This window comes from Leptonychotes weddellii, chromosome 4, assembly GCF_054177405.1.
Source record: "Leptonychotes weddellii isolate Sample4059 chromosome 4, ASM5417740v2, whole genome shotgun sequence".
In the NCBI taxonomy this organism is placed as follows: Eukaryota; Metazoa; Chordata; class Mammalia; order Carnivora; family Phocidae; genus Leptonychotes; species Leptonychotes weddellii.
In genome coordinates this window covers 113,177,879-113,202,149 of record NC_138372.1, presented here as the reverse complement: position 1 = coordinate 113,202,149, position 24,271 = coordinate 113,177,879, and the positions used below count along the sequence as shown (strand labels likewise).

Sequence of the window (24,271 nt, the reverse complement as noted above, 5' to 3'; positions counted from 1 at the left end):
AAAATGTTAAAAAATTAAATCATGTCAACTGGAGCAAGTGAACTAAATTATAAGTTGTTAGAAATTCAACCATTATCTTAAAAGCCACACATTCTTCATAAAGAAAAGCAATATAGGCAGCAAATGCTTATAATTCTTTTGAAACTCTGATTACAGGTTAGATGCTAAAAGACATATATTTAAGTGACCAATACCATTACTGGGACTCAAATCCACAGGCTGCTAGCAGCTGAGAGTCAAATTGGCATCCTCGGATACTGAGATAGGATCACAACATTTCAAGTGAGGCAAAGTGGCAGAAGTGGGCAGCTGCCAGGTCAAGAGGGGACCATTCCAAACACTGTCAGAAAGCCAGTCCAAACATGAGTCTGTGAACAGGTTAGACAGCAAGGCCATGGTGGTGCTGACCCAGAAGGGCAGGACAACAGGCAGAACCAACTGTACCTCCCATGCCTCCTGCAAATCACTGCTGAGCATTTGGGTCAGGATCAGCGTGAAGACGGGCGTGGACTCTGCTTTTATGCCATTAGAAATAAACTGATACTCAAGGGATTTGCACAACTTCCAAGAATGGCCACTCTACTGCTTAGAACCTTACAGTCCAAATCCAGCTAATCCGTGCCATGGTCTGTATGGCCACCCAAAGTCTGATCTGCACCTAGGTTATTATCTTAAGCTCTCTTCCCCTTGCCCCTCGGGCTCCTTCTCGCCTTCACTCAGGTCCTTTCACATACCATCCACTCATTCTAGGTCTTCGTATGGGCTGTTTGGTGTGCCTAGAATGTTCTTCTTCCCTCATTGCCACACTTACTCCTTTGCATTTTCAACTCCTATGAAATCATCATCATGCCTACCGTAAGCCTTCATCTAGGTCCAATTTCCTTGGCTATGTGCTAGATTATAGCACACTGTAACCCTCCTTATAATTATGAATAATTTTTTTATCTCTCAGTGGATGGTAAATTCCGTGAGAGTAATACCTATGTCTGTCTTGGGCACCATAAACAGCCATCTCATAGAGTTGAACTAGATTGTAGTTTCAAAAACAAAGGACTGAGAGCCACCAGCTACGTGTGTTTTAGTCACATTTAGTTTAGTTATAACTTATGTGATGTCAGGCAAGTCACTGTCTTTTTACCATTCTTAGTAAAATAAGGAATATGGATGAAATGATCTCTGTGCTCTCTTCTTGCTTGAAAACTGTAAGCAGATCCTATTTATTTATTCTACTAGTAGAGTAGTAATTTGGGCACTGAAAGATTAAAAATTAAGACTAACACTGGTGGGCGCCTGGGTGGCTCAGTCATTAAGCGTCTGCCTTCAGCTCAGGTCAAGGTCCCAGGGTCCTGGGATCGAGCCCAGCATCGGGCTCCCTGCTCGGCGGGAAGCCTGCTTCTCCCTCTCCCACTCTCCCTGCTTGTGTTCCCTCTCTCACTGTGTCTCTCTCTGTCAAATAAATAATAAAATAAATAAATAAAATCTTTAAAAAAAAAAAAGACTAACACTGGTTACTGTGTAACTTTTCTAGGTTAAATTAAAAAGTAAAGATGTGATATAAAAAAATCACATGTTATAAATATAAGCTCACCATAAGAATATGTAATATTTTATCTGTATATGAAACTGGGCCTTCAAATCACATGTCTGAAGCTACATAGATCAGCAAAGTACAAGCACACAGTAGGAATCTAAATGAGAGTGGGCTGAAATGCAGGAAATTGTCAAAAAATTACTAACAAGTTTGATAATAATATATAATGAAAATATGCTAAACACTAAAAGAGTGGAAGTAATTTAGAGAATTCCTGGTCTATGCCCTCACTTTACTAATAAAGAAACTGTGACCTGAAGACTTATCTGGGAAAGACCTAGAATTTAAGGCCAGATACAAACTTGCAGTCAGATCATCTTTTCCACTGTAGGTGCAGGACAAAAATCTCAGATAAGGCCCCCATGGCACACATAAAAGCACATAAATTAATTTTACTGTGGCACAGCATTGACCATTATAGGCAGGCATGCTTCTTTTGCCTTCTTTCATTTTATTTTTTTTTTAAAGATTTTTATTTATTTATTTGACAGAGAGAGACACAGCGAGAGCAGGAACACAAGCAGGGGGAGTGGGAGAGGGAGAAGCAGACTTCCCGCGGAGCAGGGAGCCCGATGCGGGGCTCGATCCCAGGACCCTGGGATCATGACCTGAGCCAAAGACAGACGCCTAATGACTGAGCCACCCAGGCACCCCTGTGCTGAATATGTTTTGAAGATCAAAAATGTACTCCTAGGGGTGCCTGGGTAGCTCAGTTGGTTAAGTGTCTGCCTTCTGCTCAGGTCGTGAGTCCCGGGTTCTCGGAATCGAGCACCAAGTTGGTCTCCCTGCTCAGTGGGGAGTCCGCTTCTCCCTCCGCCCCTCCCCTGCTTGTGCTCTCTCTTCCTCTCTCAAATAAATAAATAAAATCTTTTAAAAAAAATGTACTCCTAGACATCACGCCTTAATCTATAATTGTGCCACCTTTCTGTAACACAAAACTAAAATGAGGCAGGTACAGCTCTTGTATCGGCTGCAGTACATGCATGAGAACACACTCTGGTCGGGCCATCCAGTAGTACACGGCCTGCCAACATGAACCGGGCATCTTCCTTAGCAACATCAAAGAGAACATGGAGTTCATTCATCTGCTTTGGAGAAACTCACAAGGAAAGACCAAAGAAAAGCTCTTTTCCATAAAGGAAAACTGCAATTTTGTGATAAAGAAATGTACAGGGTGGGGGGAAGGTAAGGAAAATTGCAATTTTGTGATAAAGAAATGTACAGCGTGGGGGGAAGGTAAGCTGGGACGCACAGCACTTTAAACCTATTTTGGATAGTGCGGCCCAAACTTACTCCACCTTTATTCATCCATCCAACAATTACACATCGAGAGCTTTCTAAACCAGGCACTGTTCTAGGCATGTTGGGAAACATCAGTGAGTGAAAGAGATTTCTGCCTTCTGGGAGGTTACATTCTAGTGAGGGGAGAGGCAAACAATAAACATAAATCAATTCTATCATGCTAGAAGATGATAAGTGCAGTTGAAAATAAAATGGAACAGGGCAAGGGGGCTGGGAGTTTCAGAGGTGAGGTGAAGAATGCATTGCCAATTGCAATCCTCACTGTGAAGCTGGCATTTAAGCAAAATCTTGAAGGAAGGGAGAGTTGGGAATGTACGCACAGGAACAGAGCCTTCCCAGCAGAGTGAACAGCCAATGCGAAAGCCCCAAGGATGGTATGTTTCCAGGAACATCAAGAAGACCACTGTGACTGAAGCAGACACAGAGAGGGAAGGGAGAAGAGACAGGAGTAGGGAGATCACGGGTACAGGGAAGGCACAGATTATCTAGGAGCTCAGAGGCCTTTGGAAGGATTTAGCTCTTACTTTGATTGAGAGTCACAGCCCCTCAGAATAGGCTGCCGGTGGGCAAGGGTGGAAGCAAGAAGACCACTTGTGGGAGAGACGACATTGGCTCACCTTAGGCTGTCAGTAATTGAAGCAGTGAGGAAAGGCAGCACGTGGTGAAGGTGGAGCCCAGAGAATGCTATGTGAGAGCCAGGAGTAAAGAATGTGCGCAAGGTTTCTAGACTGAGCAATGCAGAAGATGGGTCTCATTCTGAGGTAGAGAAAATAGCAGCTAGGACAAACTATGGAAGAAGGGCAGGGATCAGGAGTTTATTTTGGACACAAGAAGTCTGAGATATCTATTAGACCCAAATGGAAAGGTCAGATGGGCCAGGAGATTGAATGTGATCATCAGGGGATGGAGAGTGGTGGGAGAAAGGGGGAGGGAGCAAATGCTGAGCTCTGTTGCATGAAGAGGTCAGAGAAAAAAGAAGAAAAAAGGATAGGACACTCACTGTGACTGAGCCACCCAGGAAAAAGACAAAACCAGGCATAGGTAGAAAACTGCTAGAGGTACAAGGTCGACCACATAGATGCCACTAAAACAAGGAATAGGTTGACGACAGTGAATGAGTTTTGGCAAAATATAGGTCGTCTGACCTTAAAAAGAGCCATTCCAGTTATGTGGAAGGGACTTGAGTCCATCTTGAGTGTGTTAAGAATGAAAGGTGAGTGAGACAGCAGGTGTAGATAGCAAGTATAGGGAGCTCTTCTCAGTACAGAGTTCAAGAAATGAAACAATAGGCAGAGAAAAATATGGGGGGGGTCAAGGGAAATATTTTTTAATCTAGGTGATATTAAAGCATATTTGTAGATTGACATGAATAAGTGATTCTCAGAAATGGAGCTGCAGGTTTCTATTGCATTGGTAGTTAATTCATAAATTATTAACCATGACAACACATTAATATCCAGTTATAGTCACTGACTAAAAATGAAAACTAATACAAAGGTAAGCAACTATATTGCAGACAGTCTCCCATTTCATTTAAGTGTAAAACCCCACTGGCATGGAGTTATAAAAATTCTGTATTGAGGGGAGGGGGACATGGAGAAAAATTTCACCCCCAATTTTCCTGATCCACAGATTAATTTGAGGATTATGTGGCATTAATAACTAAAGGTACTTGGAATGTTTCAAGTAAGACTGTGGATTCCTACATGTAATATTTTTGTGTAAATAGGAACTATCTCTTGAAAGCTCATTAAATATTTATATGGAGGAAGTATCCCTAATACACAAAATAAGCCCAATTATGGAATTATTCTCCAACAGAGACTGAATCTAGAATTAAAAACGGTTCTAAGGACGATTCAGGGTAAGAATGTTTCTCCAAACAGTGCATAGTTTAACGTCTGGATCACCCACACATCCTGCTCAGAGAAGATCAAATGCCTGCTTAGGATTCATTCAGGTCTCCAGTATAAGGTCTGAACTTCTCTCATACATGTGCTAAAAAACATCTGTGGCCTATACAGCTGGCCAGAAAACCAATTATGATTGCAGCAGCCTGGCTATAGAAACTGCAGAAATCAACTTGTTTCTATTTTTAAAACCTAAAACTTTTAGAGTCAAAATAAAGGAAAGCCAGCCTCTTTGAGATTTTAGTTTCTATGGATACATTTTATTTTACAAAAAGAGGGGTGTTTGAAGCCTTCATCTGGAAGAAAATATATGTTACTAATAATAGTTTAAAAGTAAATTTGTGGAAATTAAAAATATATATTCACAAATGCTATAGTTTCTGTGGACATGCATTTGATACACAAATGGAGCTAACCTTATATAACCTAGTAAGGCTATTATTGTCTTAGCTATCTGAATTTTGTTCAAATAAAAAATATCCCTGAAATACTTTCCTGCTAACCTCGTTTCTCTATCTAGTGAGAAAGATAGTCACTTATTCTAAATATGTGTATGGTCAATAAGGGATGCTGAAAAGGATACCTTTCAAAGTGCTTAAGTCCTAGTTGACTACAAGAATTCTCTTTATTTCTAAAATTAAAAATAGACATTGGGGAGGGTATGTGCTATGGTGAGCACTGTGAATTCTGCAAGACTGTTGAATCACAGATCTGTACCTCTGAAACAAATAATACATTATATGTTAAGAAAAAAAAAAATAGCAGGAGGGGAAGAATGAAGGGAGGGAAATCGGAGGGGGAGACGAACCATGAGAGACGATGGACTCTGAAAAACAAACTGAGGGTTCTAGAGGGGATGGGGTGGGGGGATCGGTTAGCCTGGTGATGGGTATTAAAAAGGGCACGTTCTGCATGGAGCACTGGGTGTTATACGCAAACAATGAATCATGGAACACTACAGCTAAAACTAATGATGTAATGTATGGTGATTAACATAATAAAAAATAAAAATAAATAAAATTAAAAATAAAAGTAAGTGAGACAGTATTCCATAAACTGATACCTAGTCTGCTACTTGCTAGCTAAGTGACCTTAAGCAAATTCTTAATCTCCCTGCGAAAGAAGCAGATGGTAGGAGTATTCAGTACATATGGCTGTTCCGAGGTTCAAACAATAATGTACATACAAGAGCTTTCCACATTCAGTGGTATTATTTTTATCATCTAAAATCACTGCCCATTAGTCTGTCCATCTCTCCTTTAAAAGCTTTCTAGGCTCTTAGTTACTTCCAAGAAAATGGAAGATATTTACTTGCCAAGATGATGTTTTTGAGAATCCTCAACACTTGGGGAAAAACCCTACCCATCTGCTTCTAATCCTAATCCTACCCCCAACATACACTCTCCAGTTTATCACAAACTGTATTTTTGTTAAAAACCCAGGTGTAACACCTTCATCACTCTAACCAATCCATCATAGAGCTGGATGTGTTCTACCTCTATGTACCACTTGAACTGATTCTTTTCTCTCCATCCCCAGTGCTTCTCCATGAGACCAAGTCATCACTGATTTGCACTTTTTACAAACAAATCGGATTATTTTGTCACTCTAAAATATCACTAGAAAAATCAGATTTTGTCAGTTTTCTTTTTAATGGTATCCAACTCGAACCCTTCTTTCTAGTCTAGGCAATATGCCAATTCTTCATCAATAAAATCCGTCTCATTTCTACGTCTTTGCCTTCACTTATGAGATCTCTCTTTCTTCACTTATGAGATCTCTCTGTACTTGCATGCCATCTCTACTTCTCTTCTCTCTGACAAATTTTTCCAACTTGCAGCAGCTAGTAATTGCTGACTATTCCATCCACAATGATTTCTCCTTTACTGAAATGCTATTGCCCTTGTAGTCAGACCCATACTGTTTAGCTGTGTAGTGGAATTTAGCTGTGGAATCTGAACAATATATATGCTGTATAGCCTAGTGTCAAATTCAGGTAAGCACACAAAAACCGGATTTACAATAAAAGGGAACAAGGTTCAAATTCCACAGCTGTGCCCAGCTGCGTGCCTTTGAGCAAGTTACTTGACCACTCTGAGCTTCCGTCACCTCATCAATGAAATAGATGATGTCTCATGTCACTGTGTTGATAAAATTATAGAGCATATGAAAACTATAAAATATCTATGCAATGCCTGACCCTGTAGGAGACTGCTGTAAACTGCTGTGTGCAATGTAACTCCAGGGAGCACCATCATCTTGAGCAGGGTATGTGGTGCCAACACAGCCAACTTGTTATGGTGGTACCTCCTAGTAGGTTAAGTAGTCAGTATTATTATTACTTACTTCATGTATTTTGACCTTTCTTATGATGCAGATCATAAGTGTGGGAGGGCAGCCATCCTCAAGTAATAATGGACAACATAATAGGTACACATTTAGTAAATATTTCCCTATTCTTCCCGCCCCATCCTGCAACAAATTTGTTTCTGTGAAGTTGAGTTTTTGACCCATACCACTGGCTTTCATTGAAGAGTGTATTAAAAATGTCTGTCACATAAAACAAATTGCTATTTCTTTTTCAGGGACATGTTTATGGGCACTGCCCTGACGTTTCCTGGTGCCGCCTCTTTGAAATTCAGTGTGAGAGATTTCTTTTGGAACTCAAGTCTAAGAAAAGCTTTGCTTCTCTTAAAAAACATGTATAAATCACAGGGATGCTGATAAATATGTAATAGACTATGTTTCTTTTTTTATTTTGGTTATCAGGAAGCTGAAGGTCAAATATAATATTCCACTTCAGCAACTAACTAGAGTCTTAGGACTTACTGACCGTATGACCTTTTTTCCCCTGCTGGTCTGTACCATCACTGTAATATAACTTTACCTATAAATGTACCTGTTAATTTCCCACTAATATCCATTCTCTCTTTCTTCCTTTTATTAATAAAATTCTCTGAGTTTTAGTGACCTTCAGGAAGCTGAAGGTCAAATATAATATTCCACTTCAGCAACTAACTAGAGTCTTAGGACTTGCTGACCGTATGACCTTTTTTCCCCTGCTGGTCTGTACCATCACTGTAATATAACTTTGCCTATAAATGTACCTGTTAATTTCCCACTAATATCCATTCTCTCTTTCTTCCTTTTATTAATAAAATTCTCTGAGTTTTAGTGGGGCACATGGATGTCCAGTTTGAGACAACATTTCTCAGCCTGCTTTCACTAAATGACTAATTGGATATGACAGGCGTGTTGCGTACAATTTCTGGGTCATGCCCTCAACAGGAAACTCTACTCTCTCCTTCCTCTTTTCTCTTCTGAGGGACTATGACTTAGACATGGTGCTGATGAGCCAACTTTGACCTTGTGGAAAGGGCAATGTCTTAGGGGAGAGAGCAAAAATTGAGAAGGATCCCTAGAATATTATCAAGCCCCACCCCAATGGACTCCAGTCCAGTTGAACTTTCATGTGAGTGAAAATAAGCTTTCAGTTCTAAGCCCGTGTTATCTTGGTCCTTCTTACAGCAGCTGAATCAATACCCTACCTAATACACCCTCATCCTAATATTCTGTTTTTACTTACATAGTTTACTTTTGTTCATGTATATTTCTTTAAGCTATTTCTACTACTTCTGTTGTTTGTATGAATGGAAAGAGAAAGAGAAATGAACCCCACACACTGACAAGCTTGACAACTAGAATCTGCCCAAACCCCTATCACACTTCATACAAACTCATTTCTGAAGTAGAATGATTCTCTTTTCAAAATGTGCTCAAAGAGGAATACTAATTTGCATTTGTTTAGACCTTTTAAATTTTACTTCAAAACACTGTCCTATCTTACACAGAAGGGAGAAGTAAAAAGAGAATCTTCTGTCCTTCAGGTTCAACAAGGCATACACATGGCATTTTTCCCAAACTCAAATAGGTGACCTAACCTCAGCAATCACGGAGAGAGGATTAACAGATGTGACAGTTAAGCAGTGATCTTGAGTATCATTTTTCTTCATGTGAATGGACTTATAAAAAATTAAAATAGCAATACATATTCAACTTCACAAGCTAAACATTTTAGGGAATCTTAAAGAAAAACATGGTGATCCTTCTTCCCCTTGTCTGTAGTCTACCTGAGGTAATCAATGTTGAAGTATTCATTCTTGCATCTCCCTATTCTCCTATAGCCATATCTGGACATATATGGGCTTATTTTTACATAATATATCAGGAGCATAAAACATACACACTTAACTCACATTCATAAAAACTGAGATAAATAATGTTTCCTAGAATGGCTGTACCAAGTTTTAAACAACCAGCCTCATTTTGAGGAAATAATTTAATTAGCTAGTCTCCTATTGATATAAATAGAAAAAAAAAAACTATAGGATATATTTTGGAGATCAATTTCTATTAGTTCTACCTTGAAATTATATCTTCAAATCCATTTAATTTTCTCTGTCTCTCCCATCTTCACCACAGGCCAAGCTATCATTATCACTCACTGGGACTATTGCAACAATTTCCTCCTCATCTCTATGTCTCCATTCTTGTCCCTTGCAATCCATTCCTACAGAGGAATGGATTTTCTTTTTCTTTTAAAAACCTAAATCAGATGAAGTCATCCCCCTGTTTAAAAGCTTCCAATTGTTTCTCATTGATGTGAGAAGAAAATCCAAACTCCTTCCAATGTTCCAAAAGGTAAAAAGCTTCCATGGCTCTTCACACTGGTCCTTGCTTAAGCCTCCAACCTTATGACTAACCACACACCCCACCCCCCCCCACCACCCTGGCTTTTTCTTTTTGCTTTGGGGCCTCTGTAAAGATTTATTTACTTCTTTGCTGCTTCCCCCACTCAAATAAGTATCCTGAGAGGAAAGATCTTCTCTCCTTTGCTGCCATATTCCTAGCACCAAGAACAGTGTTTGGCATATAAAATGTGCTCAATAAATATGTCAGATAAATGTACTAATCAATCAATTTCAAACAGACTGGGTTCCATGTACTTTCTGATTGAGAGTTCTATTCCCTCTGTTGAGAGAAAAGGAAAAGAACTATTGACTCATAATTATGTGGCCTGGATTTACATCCCAACTCTATCTTTTGCTAGTAATTTAATTCTTTAGGCCTCAGTTATTATATTTGGAAAATGTGGAATAATGAACTAGCTTTCAGGTTTATAAAGATCAAATAAGGTTAATGGATGTAAAGGCATTTAAAAAAGTCTTAAATGTTATATAAATGTTATTATTTCAATAAACTGGTACATAAATAAGTAATGAAAATATCAAGAATTGAATTAAATTGGACATTTAAATAATTTAAATAATAATTACATGGGAAATACATACATAAAACTTTTACCTTTTTATAACTGGATATTCTCTGACATATGCGCTCAATTTTTTCACTGCAAATGGCACTGAATTTACTCTGAAGGTCAGTAGGAATCACTTCATTTAAAGAGTTAAGGCTGGTACAGTTTTGTACAAAATGTTCATCACTTTTAGCCAGGGCTTCAAGAATCTGTAGAAACACACACACACAGAAAACAAGAAAAGAAAACCTTCAAAATTAGCCAAGTAAAATTTTCACAATTCTAGAACACAGGGTGACTCTACCCAGCACACTTCCCTGAGCTGCTTGGGATTTCTATGTTCAGTAAAACCCTTGGAGTGAAGTGATGGGCTTGTGTGTTTGGCCTCTCATGTCTTGCCTTCTGCCAACTATAAAAGGTTGCCTGAGGGAAGTGAGTGGACTTCAAAGACTCCCTGCTGGATAAATCAGTATGCTCTGATGTGGTAACACATTGCCTATATTTTAGTCAGAGTTACTCAGAACATTTTTTTCCCCAATTTGGCAGAAGAACAACAAAAACTAAGGAAAACCAACAAAATGGCATCCTTACTTTTTTTTTTTTAAAGATTTTATTTATTTATTTATTAGAGAGCGAGCGAGAGAGAAACAGCATGAGAGAGGAGAGGGTCAGAGGGAGAAGCAGGCTCCCCGCTGAGCTGGGAGCCCGATGTGGGACTCGATCCCAGGACCCTGGGATCATGACCTGAGCCGAAGGCAGTCGCTTAACCAACTGAGCCACCCAGGCGCCCTGCATCCTTACTTTCTATTGACAGGCCAGCACAGAGAATGCATGTAACAAATGTTTGCTGATGAAATGAATAAATAAGAAATTCTCTTGCTAAAGTAGTATCAATGATAGTTGCAGTGTCTTAGCTCCATCTGATAAAGCATCAGATAAAAGCATCCATATGATGTATTCAATTAATAAATCCTTTTGGCAATTTGAATCAATTGTAAGACAGCACTTGTGTGTGTTTATGTATATACACACTATTGATCACTGAGAATTTCCAATGAGTTGAATTAATTATGTGTCATATTGATGACTGTTCAAAGATTGCAAGGATTGGTAACACCCTTACATGACATTTTTATAATATTGAATGAGGGATACAATGTATAGATGCTGTTTATTTGAGCTCCCTCACCACCTCTACTTCCCTGACTTACAGAATATAAAGTGTGAGCTTTTTGTTTAATCACTACTCTAGATAGTAGAGCTCACTTTATCATTAGCTGTGTGATCTTGGTTAAATTCCTTAATTTCTTTGATTTTCTTTTCTTCATGTGTAGAATGGAAATATTTAGAGGATTTATACATTTCATATATATAAAATAATCCATGTAACTTTGCAAATTTGAAATAGCTAGAAAAGGAGATAAAATGCTAATAAACTGGTTCCAAACTCTTACATGGATTGCCTTAGTAATAATAAGGGGTTGCATTTTGAAAATACAGATTCTATATCAAAAGATACATAGAATAATGGAATTTTTTCTGAGGTTGACTTTCAGAATATAAAACAAAAACATAAAATAATTTTTGAAATAGTGCATAATCTATCTCAACCACTCATATATAAAACAAGGGTTAACATGAAAAAATAAAAGTAGTGAAGCTATATGTCGTATTTCTTACTTGTAATACCTGAATCCTCACCAGGTGATAGAAAAGCATGAGAAATACTAGAGCTCAGACCTGGGGAGGGTCCAACAGGAGTTTTACTGATTTACCTACTGGAAGAATCATGAAAAGCAAGCACAGGGTCACCTCTCAACCACATTTTATCCATTTGATGAAAACTCCCTTCCTCCCTATCTTGGTTTAATCTAAAGACTAAGGATGATATCCTTCCCAACTAAGAATTACATAAATGTCTGAGGGTCTGTTCATAAATGGATCTCTAAGCTTTGTGAAATTTTATGAAATAAACATGAGACTTGCAGAATTTGAAGTTTCTTATAATACATTTCATGACTTCAAATACTTTTCAGAGGATTATCTACATTTAAAAAAGCACCACCTGTCACAAAAACCATCTGAAAGGTATTCATGACACTGAATCAACAGATGTAGCAAACTTAACTAAATGCAGGGAAGCCTTTGCCAAATCAACTAACATTTGCCTGGGCAAGAGTCCCATCTAACTTCACACTGTGCTCCAAAAGAGATCAATAAAAAGAAAGGTTGTACGCATACCGAGTAATGGGGGGAAAAAAAGAAAAGAAAGTTGAATGAGCTGACAGCTATTTGCATTTTTTAAAGTGGAGGTGGGGGAGGGTGTCAGTGACTTTATTTAGAACAAAATCCCTTGTTTTGCCAGGGTCACGCATACCTTGGCAGTGAGGCTGAAGAAGCCTTTGGGCTCGATCATCTTCTCCACCACGTTGCACTTTATCCCAGCTGTGCTGTCATACTCATACACGACACCATATTCCAGATGCACGTTATCCACTGTGAGACTCACGTGCTCCTTCTTCCCGTCAATGATGGCCATGGTGTTAAACTTGTCAATCACCTCTGGAACAGAGACAATTTTTTTTTTTTTTTTAAAGATTTTTATTTATTTATTTATTATTTGAGAGAGAGAGGGTGAGAGACAGAGAGCACGAGAGGGGAGAGGATCAGAGGGAGAAGCAGACCCCCCATTGAGCAGGGAGCCCAATGTGGGACTCGATCCAGGGACTCCAGGATCATGACCTGAGCTGAAGGCAGTCGCTTAACCAAATGAGCCACCCAGGCGCCCGAGACAATTTTAATTCAGCAAATTCAGGAAGGGTTTGTTAGTCTCTTCAAAGAATTTGAGTCTCTCCGAATAATTTTTAAAGATTTCTTGAAAGGATGGCTAAATCCAATGGTCTCGTTAACATTTTTAAAAACAAGAACACTTAAAAAAAAAAAAAATATGTTGAAGCGATCCAAATCTCACCACTCTAACATGACTAGTCTTTGCACATCCATTTTGGTCTATGGACCATATGTATGCCTATTTATACCATTATAAACATTATACATACAATTTTATATTTTTTATTAGAAGCATGCATGACTTAAAAGTCAGGGCTCCTAAAACTGCCTCAAACATTGAATGAATATTTGTTCAAAGCAGAAAAAAACATATAAAGTCATTCTGAAGAAGCAGAAAGGAGGTGCAATAATCATTTTTTTCAGCAGACAGGATGCATGAATTTTCCCAAACAACATCTTCTGCAGATAGCTCATTGAGAAAATTTGTCATTGTTCGCTATAATAACATTTTCATCTAGACTGTCTTCCTATCGGTTTTTGGCCTACAATCAGTCAGTGGCATAAAAACACCTAAAATCTCAAGCAGGAAACTCCTGAGAAACCTAACAGCAAATAGTAAATTAGCAAAAACAGAGTATTAGTTAACTAAAAACAATTAAGTCCTAGAATGGCAGAAATAGTAAATATAAAATAGGCAAAAGCAGAATAATGGTTTATTTTAAAGTAACTGAGTCCCAGAAGAGCTAGAAATAAATTATCAGAGCATCTCATCAACCCTTTCACTGTGGCACTAATGATAATGAGCAAAAAAAAGCTAACTCTAAATGAGGAATAAAGACCTCACGATAAGGTCCTGAGATTTGTCCTAGTTTAAATAATTAAGAAAGTTGGTATGTCATAACAACCTTGGTGCTCCAATGTGGTTGAAATACTTCTAATATCGTCCATGATCTTAGTGGCTCGTACCCAGTGGCCTTCCAGGAGTGGGGGGAACAGAGTTTTTGCTGAGTGCTCCCCCCTCTTATGATAAGTGTGTATAGGGGATTCTGTAACTGGGCTGGCTGGAAGAACCTAATAGTACAATAAAAATGTCCAGAGTTATCCACTAATAATGTAAATGGAAAGATAACAGAAAAAAGGTAAGAGAGGGTTCAAGGACTTCTGTGAAAAAGTGTTGAAACAATAATTCAAGGTATTTGTCAAATGCAAACATAACTTTAATTGCCTCCATCCCTTTACCTTTGGTGAAGAAGCCACTGAATCCAGCAATCTGCTGGTTACTTCACTGAGAAAACCGAAATGGTCTGAGCCCTTATCAAAAGATCTCTTTATCTCATTTCTACATTATTAGTTTGTCTCTTTCATTATAATTAATGTTAGAAGACAGTAAAAATTACTTGAATCAAGAAAGTATTTTCAAAGAGACTATAGACTTTCTAAACTCAGGCTTCAAATTTTAGTGCACATACAGATCAGATCTTGTTAAAATGGAGATTCTGTTTCAATAGGTCTGGGGTGGGGCTGAGATTCTGCATCCCTCCAGCTGATATTGTAGCTTCTAAACCACACAGGATTAGGAAGGTCTACACAACGTTTAAACTCAAAACAAGGAAACACATTATAACTTGGGTTTGAATCTGCATTCTACAGTTTACTGGATTGGGCAAATCCCTTAAGCTAATAAGCCTCAATTTCTTCTTCCATAAAATAAGGATGATGACAATAACACTACTGAGAGATTTCCTTTTTTGATGACTTTATGAGTTAACCCATGTAAAACACTTAAAGTGCCTAACAAAGTATAGTAGCTATGACATGTTAGTGACTAGCTATTATTACTTATGTATTTACATAACATCTATTTGGTGATAATGATTTAAGAAAGTGGCTTGAATATACAAGATTTTCAATAATAGGGACTAGACACAGGCACATTGAAAAAGAATACTCTATAAGCAAATGAAGAGAAAAAGAAGGAACCCACCTTCTACTTTGCAGTCAAAAGCATCCCCTACTTCATCTCCAGGAGGTTTGGAGTTAGACTTTTGAAGGTCTTCTTGAGCGCTCTCAATGCTATTATAAACCCATTGTATGGAATCTTGCTGGAATGAGGAGGGGGAAAGAAACCTCAGAGGTATTAGTGGTTCTAAAAAGGCATATCCATTTCACAAACCTGCTTTAGGAGAGTTGACAACCTTATTTATTCTTCTAGTTTATTTAAAGATAATAAAATTTGAAAGAGAAAGAAAATCAACATCAGAAACTAACACAAAGTCAATGGCAATTATATTATTTAGCAAATTGATTTTTTTTAGGCTTGAAATTTTATCTTTCAAAGATGTTTTTAAATAGGCTGTATTTATCAAGTGTCTTACTTAAATGCCTCAAGTATATCTTAAATTATAAATTACATTTTTAAATAAATAAATGCCACGGGGCGCGTGGGTGGCTCAGTCAGTTAAGCGGCTGCCTTCGCCTCAGGTCATGATCCTGGAGTCCCGGGACCGAGTCCCGCATCGGGCTTCCTGCTCGGCAGGGAGTCTGCTTCTCCCTCTGACCCTCCCCTCTCTCATGCTCTCTGTCTCATTCTCTCTCTCAAATAAATAAATAAAATCTTTAAAAAAATAAAAATAAAAATAAATAAAATAAATGCCACATGGACAGTTTTCTGAAGAATCAATCATCTATCACTATACAAACCACTTAAATGCTCTCCTGACACATATATTTAATCCAGTTAATGTTTTTTTGAATCAAACCAATAAGAAAATTGGAAGAACATCTTTCATTTCATTGGGTTCCCAAGTGATGTAACTATTTTTTAATCCTTCCATATCATAAATCATCTTATATTTTAATTAAAATAGCAGTTGCAGGCTTATCTAAATAAATGAGAAAGAGGAAGTGGCCACCAAGTAATCGCTTTCAGGTCTGCATGACTTACTTTAAAGTTTATACCTTTCCTAGGTCAGATGATAAACTGAATTGCACTACTGAAGTGTGATATAATTTACATTTTTCTCTTGTCTTAACTTCACAATTGTGTTTCATTATTATATTGCTATCCAAATGCTAGTTAACATTTGATCATTCAAATACACCTTGGTAACCTGTTGTGACCCCTAAGGAACCACATGCTCTGGTATCCACACCTCTGTGTAGCTCCTTCCCACACTGACCCAAAGCTTGGTCATGGGATCTGATTTTCCCAAAGGGATATTAGTAAGCATGATATAAATAGAGTTGATGGTTTTATCCCCTTTTCAAATGCAGATACCGTGCAGGAAGGACAATCCGCTAGACTGGAAAAGGAGGCCATGTGGAGGAGCTCAGGAGTGAGAAAACACGAGGAGGGGAGTTGCAGAGCCCAGGTGTTTCCAGAACAAATTCGCCACATCAGTGCCTTTACAGGAACCAACACTCAATCGATCCGCAAAATCAAGGGAAATAATCAATCCCTGTTGTTTTAAGCCACTAAGTTTTCGGACAGTCTGTTTTGTGGCAATGGATACGTGATAAAGTAGGTTACTCAGTGAATTTTTCTGTTTATTGCTTTTCTTTTTTTAAAAAAAGATATTTTTTATTTGGGTGTTATATGTAACTGATAAATTGTTGAACACTACATCTGAGACTAATATGTACTATATGTTGGCTAAAAGAATTTAAATTTAAAAAAAAGATCTATTTATTTATTTGACAGAGACAGAGAGAGAGCACAAGCAGGGGGAGAGGCAGAAAGAGAGAGGGAGAGGCAGGCTCCCCACTGAGCAGGGACCCAATGCGGGGCTCCTTCCCAGGACCCTGGGATCATGACCTGAGCCGAAGGCAGATGCTTAACCAATGAGCCACCAGGTCCCCCTATTTATTGCTTTTCTTAATCATTTCACTAACCAACTCCTCTCTAAGAAGGCAGTCAAGGAAAATGAAAAGGAATGAAACTCAAATCAATCTGGCTACTTATCAAAATTCCGATTGAAGGGGAAAGGTTTGAGAATATCAGAACTGTCTTTTTAAAAAATTCACTCAATAATACAGCTCAATAAATATTTATTAAACCGTTATCAACCAGAATAACCTATGAGTCTATGCATGAATTCCAATTTGCTTTGCTAGTTTAGACCTTATTAATAAGCAAAATTGATGAGGTATTTTCTTGTAGGTTCAGTATTTTGCAGGATGTCAGTCCTGGCCTATGAGAAAATAACCACTTCTCTCTCTGGTTTGGACAGAGTCATATTTTCAAATCCAGAAGAGTACTTGGCTATGCATGAAGGAAAAAATACAAAGCCTCTCCTCTAAAATTCCTTTTACATTTAGTTGATTAATTTGAGAGAATTTTCTCTTATAGCCCAATATTCACTGTATCTCATGGGATAAGCTTTGCTTAAAATTAGGATTCTAATTTTATTTTTCTATAGCACTTGAAATTTAATCAGAGGATAATGCTTAGAATTTTAAGTAATGACAAGTACATTTTGGTATTTTCTTTCAAAAGCTAAATCCAATTACTTAAATAAATATATCCAAAACTTATTCACAGAGCCTATAAAACCCACACAGACACACAATGACCATTAAATGTCCTAAAGCATTCGCAAGGGTCAAGAAAACAATTCAAACCTTTGGATTTCAATCTGATAAACAGTTGGGTCCTTGAACACTCCCATCATAATGCAAATGTAAGTACCCCAGAGCACTTTTTAAACCGGTGATAATACTGTTAACAATAAGATGCAATCATTTTAAGCACAACCGATTATAAATAATTATATTATAATTATTATATTATAATATATACATAATATAATAATAATTATATTGTAACTGATTATAATAATTATCTTGAGAACAACTGATTATAAATAATTATGCAAGTAAAACGATCATCGTGAGATTTACGATGCTGTGCTTTAGTGTGAACTTAGAAGTACAAACTGCACGCATCCCTGCCACTATCTCGTGTTGTCCTTTCCGCCTTCTGTGCAAGTTTGCAATGAGATCTGGGCAAGCTGCAGGGCAATTTACCTTCATTGGTCTTCTGTATTTCCTGCAGGCTGTAACATGTGCAATAACACTAGCATGGGTCTCTTTGCTGACATTGATTCCATTGACTTTGATAATACACTGTCCAGGGTGAAGACCAGCCGCTGCAGCCACAGTTCCTTCAAATACAAATGAGAAAATTGCCAGAAATTTGAGGAATGAGATTCATTTTTATCACACAGGCAACGAGGAAAGCAATTTTAAAATATAACTGAGATCTAGCTAGTATGTTCTTGATAAATTTGGTTCTGATAGCAATGCCCTCTCAACATTTTTCATCTTTTCATCTGGCCATTCAAACTGTGATGAACAGAATATTCTCCCATCACCCTAAGAATGAGTTTGAAGGGATATTGTAAAGCGACCTTTATAATGCTAATCAGTTATTTTCCCTCTCAAGGGTCTAGTCAGTCTTAATTTTCTACCTATGCATATATAATGGCAAAATGGAAAGCCAGAAACGTATGCCTTATTTATCTTTCTTTAGTTTATAAAATCTCCAAATATTAAAATAGTGTTCACTTTCATTTGTTTTTCTTAGTAGCACTTATTGCAAGGGCATTTCTGAAATTTACAATAGCTTGTAAATCTCAGTCTTATTCCTCTTTAATTTATTTTTTAAATTCAAGTATAATTAACATACAGCATTATATTAGTTTCAGGTGTACAATATAATGATTCATCAATTCTATAATCACTTTCATTTTTTAAGATGCAAACAGTTAAAAGAAATTCTTAAGGGAAAAAAAGTCAAGTCAATTAGCAATTACAAGTAGACTGGATCTGCTAAGTAAAATAAGCATTCAGGATATCTACAAAGGGTCAGAAACCACAGAATTGGTGGAAAATAAAATTAATCGGATAACATCAACTGTCCATCATTTATTTGCACAGATATAGACTTAAATATGCAAGTGGAATATCCTATCAGTGAGTTAAGATTTTCAGAAACTTTCAGTCATTATTAGTTGATATTCTGAGCAAATCAACCTTTACATAGCACCATTAATAAATACAATGAATATAATTAATATAAGTGATTATAAAACCTATGTTAGAAGAGCCTTCTTTTGTAAGCAATTTCTCCCATGAAGGAATTATTAAACTTCTTAGAGAACATAATTTATATTCAAGAAGATGGTATATATATTTTTTCTCACTAAAATTCACTTCCAGAAATACTAAGTGGTTTTTCTGGATTGAAGTAGATCTTGGAGGGAAAAGGGACACTCCCCATAGAAAGAATAGCCTGAAAAAAGGCACTGAGTCAAGAAATAACCTGGATATTTGGGAGCATATGAGCAGTTGGTGAGAGCTTAAAATGGGAGTGGTAGATGAAGACCCTGGAAAGCCAAGCAGAGCCAGGTTGTGAAGTCCTCACACACTTGATGTGAAGTCCTAAGACCTTAACCTTACTATATATGCATGAGGAAAAGCATTTAAGAATTTTAAGCAGACAAGTGACATGATCCCCGAAAACAGAGGATGGATCTTTGGAGTTTAAGTCAAAAATCACAAGCACAAGCATCTACTGCAATTTTCTGGACTAGAACTAAAGAAGCATTTATTACAGAAGGGGAAAATAAGATCAAGTATTTGATATGTGATGACAGAATTTGTGAAGAGGTTACAGTCCCCAGGATCACTCCTCTGCCTTTGGACTCAGTGGCTGAGTAGATAGTCATTTAAACAAAGAGAATACAGAAGGCAAAGCAAGTTCAGAGAATAGATGAAAAGTTCAGTTAGAGATAATACTGAGGTCTGAGCTAGAGGCAGAGATTTAAAAATCTCCAGCAAGAGGATCAATAAGATTTCTTACAGAGAACAAGAAGCTAGAGAAGAGAAAAGAGAGCCAACAGTTAAGGGGTCGATAGATGAAGGGAGCTGCCAGAGGACAAATAGGAGAAAAATCTGAAAAGTGTCATCTCAGAAATCAAGAGATGAACATTTTCAGTAAACAGGAGTAGTCAGTTTAAACAAATGCCACAGAAAGTTCAATTAATACAAATGTTATCAATGTCCATAGTACTTTTCCGTCAAGTCCATGATAACTCTTATAAGACAGATTTTGGAGACATGGGTGGGAGATGGGGAGAGATGTCTACAGCATTGGCCTAAAACTCAAATAAGAAGTGAAAGAAGGGCAGCTGAAAATACAGACAGCATTTCAGGATGTTTGCTCATGACAAAATAAAAGTTATCAGAGCACTATTCTAGAGCTGAGTTTATCAATCTTGGATGTGCATACAAATCATCTGAGGCTCTCATTAAAATGTAGATTCTGACTCAGTATGTCCTGGGTGGGTCCTAAGAGTCTGCATTTCTAACCAGATCCCGGGCAATGCCAATGCTGTATGTCTGTGGATCACATTTTGAGTAGCAAGGATCTAGACGGGAAAACAAGGAAAAGGGAAAGGTTCTGTGTTTGCTGTTCTAGTTTAAGATCATTTTGTTTCTTTGTTTATTTTAGTGGAAAAGAACTGAGCATGCTCACAGCCTGTACTAGAATAATCCAATGAAGAGAAAAGGCTGAAATTCTGGAAGGGGATACCTAACAATGTAATACTCCAGAGAAGGTATCTGAAGGGATGAGATCTAGAACACTTAAAGAGAAATTCACCTTGAACTCTAAAAAGGAAAAAAGACCTCTTCCTCTAGGGTGGGAGAAAGCTGGTGATGGTGGTGGAGTCAGCAAAAGGTGTGGGTGTGCAGAAAAAGGTGTGGGGCTCTGAGGGTTTCATACCTAGGACTCTGAATTTATCTGTGAGGTGAAAAAGGAAGTTCATCTGGGGAGACAGGAGGGAATTATGAGAAGAAAAAGAGGGAGGTGATCAGAGACATGAAAAGATTGCTGAGTAGTAGACGGGCCAGTAAAAGACAGGACGGTGAATGGGGATGACACTAATTCCACATCCGTGATAGTTTTTTTCCCAGTTACTTAGGAGAAAAAGCAAAAAGGATGGTTAAGTTGATCCAAGGCTAAAAAGAGGTGACATGGTGCACATGAAGAATAATGACAAGAGGACCCTGGTGATGCTGGCAACTATGACTGAGGTGACCTACCATGGGGATAAGGCTGGCTAAGGAAGGGAGTCTTCGGGGGAAAAAGAGAAGGATCCAGAGCCTGGAGGTCCCAAATGAATTAAAACAAAACAAAACAAAACAAAACAAAACAAAACAAAACAAAAAACAAGCTGAGAATATCAAAGTGATGAGATTGCAGTAAGAAATTGGCATATTGGAATTTTAAATTCCAAAGGTGAAATTTCAGTTATAGATATACTCTAGTATGTGGCCATGGGAAGGGGCTGAAGAAGAAAAAGGGAGGGCGCCTGGGTGGCTCAGTTGGTTAAGCGACTGCCTTCGGCTCAGGTCATGATCCTGGAGTCCTGGGATGGAGTCCTGGGATCGAGTCCTGCATCGGGCTCCCTGCTCAGCGGGGAGTCTGCTTCTCCCTCTGACCCTCCCCCCTCTCATGTGCTCTCTCTCTCTCTCAAATAAATAAAATCTTTAAAAAACAAAAAGAAGAAAAAGGGAAACAAGTTTTCCTTTCTTACAGCAAAATTACAGTGCAAAAAGAAACCATGGAATAGTATCTTTTTATTTAATATACATCTGAAAGGAAAAGCACATGAGCATTTCTGTCTTTTACTCTTCAGAAACAAAGAGCATAGGAACCAGATTTGGGCCTACCCTACAACTACGTTGCAAAGACGGAACCCAGCTCTTTAAATGACACTGTAATAAGGACAGAAGCACAACTTGATTCACTCAGGTTTTCGGTTATTTTACAGTACTCATAAAGTGACTTACTCTTTTTTGTTTAGTGAAAATGAAGAGCGTGGATATATCGACTCTCCCCTTTCAGTATGAAATATATCCCATTTCAGTTCTATAATATGAATGAGTTGTTGGAAAGGTTTTAAATGTCTATTAGTCTATATGTTTTAAACATCTGAGTGAAAAGACAAGTTTTTGAAATAAGATTCATTTTTGTCATATATACACTAATGAAGGCAATTTTATAATCTAATAAAGGTCTAGCTAGTATGTTCTTGATAAATTTGATTCTGATAGTAATGCCCTCTCAAAATTTTCCAGACTAATATTTGGGTGATCATATTAAGATGTTTTACATTTTATGTTTCTTAGTCATGAAAAGCATGTATGTCTCTTGTTAAGATAAACACATGCCCTCTTTGCTTATAAAGACATTTCTTTCTATAGCAGCAAGTTATATACTCTGTGGGATCTAACAGTCATTCCCTTAAATCATTACTAGTGTTAGTATAATATAAAATTTAAAATGCATATAACAAGAGATATCAATGCAAAGCAAGCAAAAAAACAAAATATAAACATATATTATTTAATTTAAAATGCATTTTATGGTTTATGAAATGCTTCATTTATAGAAATACTTGAAGTAATCATATAGCAACAGGTTATAAAGCACACAGATAATTCTTAAACCTGAAAACTTACATCTTTGAGTTGCTGACAAAATATAGTTATTTGCCACCAGGAAAAAATACAAATAGACAACCTTAAAATTGTTATATCCTTTGGCTAAACTGAAACATGCAGAAAAGTGAGATTGGGAGGCATCGTTCTCTCATCAGTTTTTAAAAATTTTTTTATTTAAATTCAATTTAAATAACATGTAGTGTATTATTTGCTTCAGAGGTAGAATTTAGTGATTCATCAGTTGCATATAACACCCATTTCTCATTGCATCACGTGCCCTCCTTAATGCCCATCACCCAGTTACCCCATCCCCCCACCCACCTCCCGGAGCTCCAGCAACCCTCATGTTTTTCCTAGAGTTAAGAGTCTCTTATGATTTGTCTTCCTCTCTGCTTTCATCCTATTTTATTTGTCCTTCCCTTCCCCTATGTTCATCTGTTTTGTTTCTTAAATTTCACATATGAGTGAAATCATACAGTGTTTATTATTCTCTGACTGACTTATTTTGCCTAGCATAATGCCCTCTAGCTCCCTCCATGTCATCAGTTCTCAACAGTGATAAATGTGCCTTACAATTTTTAAGAGTTTTTTAAAAAACAGTGTTTTAGGAATGTACTGCCATCGAGCCAATAAGGTAAAAATATGATTGAGAAAATTCACGACAACATGACCATGCACATTTTGAACATATTCGTGTTCAGCAAGCAATATCCAAACATGCTGTAAAGCTGTTTGCCATGCAGGATGACTTTCTCACCTCTTCCCACTGCATGGACAACCGATGGGCCATATCCTCGGATCTGGAATCCAAGTCCCTCAGCTGAATCGGGGATTTTCACTGTCCTAAAATCAGTCAGAAAATAGGGTAAGATGACTTTAAAATGCCATAGTTGGTTAAAACAATAGTGTCCACGCTTTTATTCATTCTTTCAATAAATACATGTTTAGAGTCTACTGTGTAAAAGACACTGACTGGGCTAGAAACCAGGAAACAGACAGGGCGCATGCCCTCACAAAGGCACCCAGTAGGCATGCACCACAGACTTCCTCAATTGAGCGTGGCTGGTACATGGTACATGCTGAGTAAGGAACAGGCTCTGGGAGCGGACAAAACTGGCTCTGAATCCTCATTTCGTCACTTGATAGTTGAATAACTTGCATGAACTCCTTAACTTCTCTGAGCTTGAGTTTCCACAGAAAGGATGTTACAACTTACTTTGCAGGGGGTCAGTGGAGATTAAAAGAGGAATCTTTGGTCAACTGCCCTACATCATGCTATGAATTATGTAGGCACTTCAATAAAATGGAAGCTTCTCTCCTTAGTTTACTGTTTTTGTTTTTTTTTTTTTAAGATTTATTTATCTTAGAGAGAGAGAGAGAGCTCGTGAGCAGAGTTAGGGGCAGAGGGAGAAGGAGAGAATCCTCAAGCAGACTCCTTGCTGAGCTTGGAACCAGACTCAGACTCAGGGCTACATCTCACGACCTGAGTTCATGACCTGAGCCAAAATCAAGAGTCGACTGCTTAACCGATGGAGCCACCCAGGCGCCCAACTCCTTAATTTACTGTTACAAAGAAGCCAGCGCACTGTGAAATTTCTTTGTTAAAAGTAATAAAAGAAACACAGAGTTAATATATTCTACCTGTTGGGAACGTCATCAAAGAACAACAACAAAAAGCTAGTTATAAAGAAGAGATCTGTCAAACACTACATCAAAATAATTTAAGAATGTGATTAACTTCAGTATTTATTCAGTGAAATTTTGAAAGAATAATACATCAAAAGGGAAAACCTGAATAAGAGAAGAAGTATTTTCAATGAAGCCATGTGGAAAAGAAGATGAAGGAATGCT

The 24,271-nt window shown here is 37.7% G+C and overlaps 1 protein-coding gene across 3 annotated transcripts in view; it reads right to left on the bottom strand.

The window, feature by feature from the left end:
* The window catches only part of LOC102733166 (phosphatidylinositol 3,4,5-trisphosphate-dependent Rac exchanger 2 protein), a 197,125-nt gene that overhangs the window by 27,813 nt on the left and 145,041 nt on the right, over positions 1-24,271 (bottom strand). For all 3 annotated transcript variants that reach the window (XM_081816086.1, XM_081816084.1, XM_081816085.1), the window contains exons 19-23: positions 23,178-23,263; positions 17,936-18,072; positions 14,895-15,012; positions 12,498-12,682; positions 10,168-10,329 (exon numbers count right to left, since the gene is read on the bottom strand). In XM_081816086.1, the coding sequence (XP_081672212.1) occupies positions 10,168-10,329; positions 12,498-12,682; positions 14,895-15,012; positions 17,936-18,072; positions 23,178-23,263 (688 nt within the window). The remainder of the gene's footprint in view (positions 1-10,167; positions 10,330-12,497; positions 12,683-14,894; positions 15,013-17,935; positions 18,073-23,177; positions 23,264-24,271) is intronic.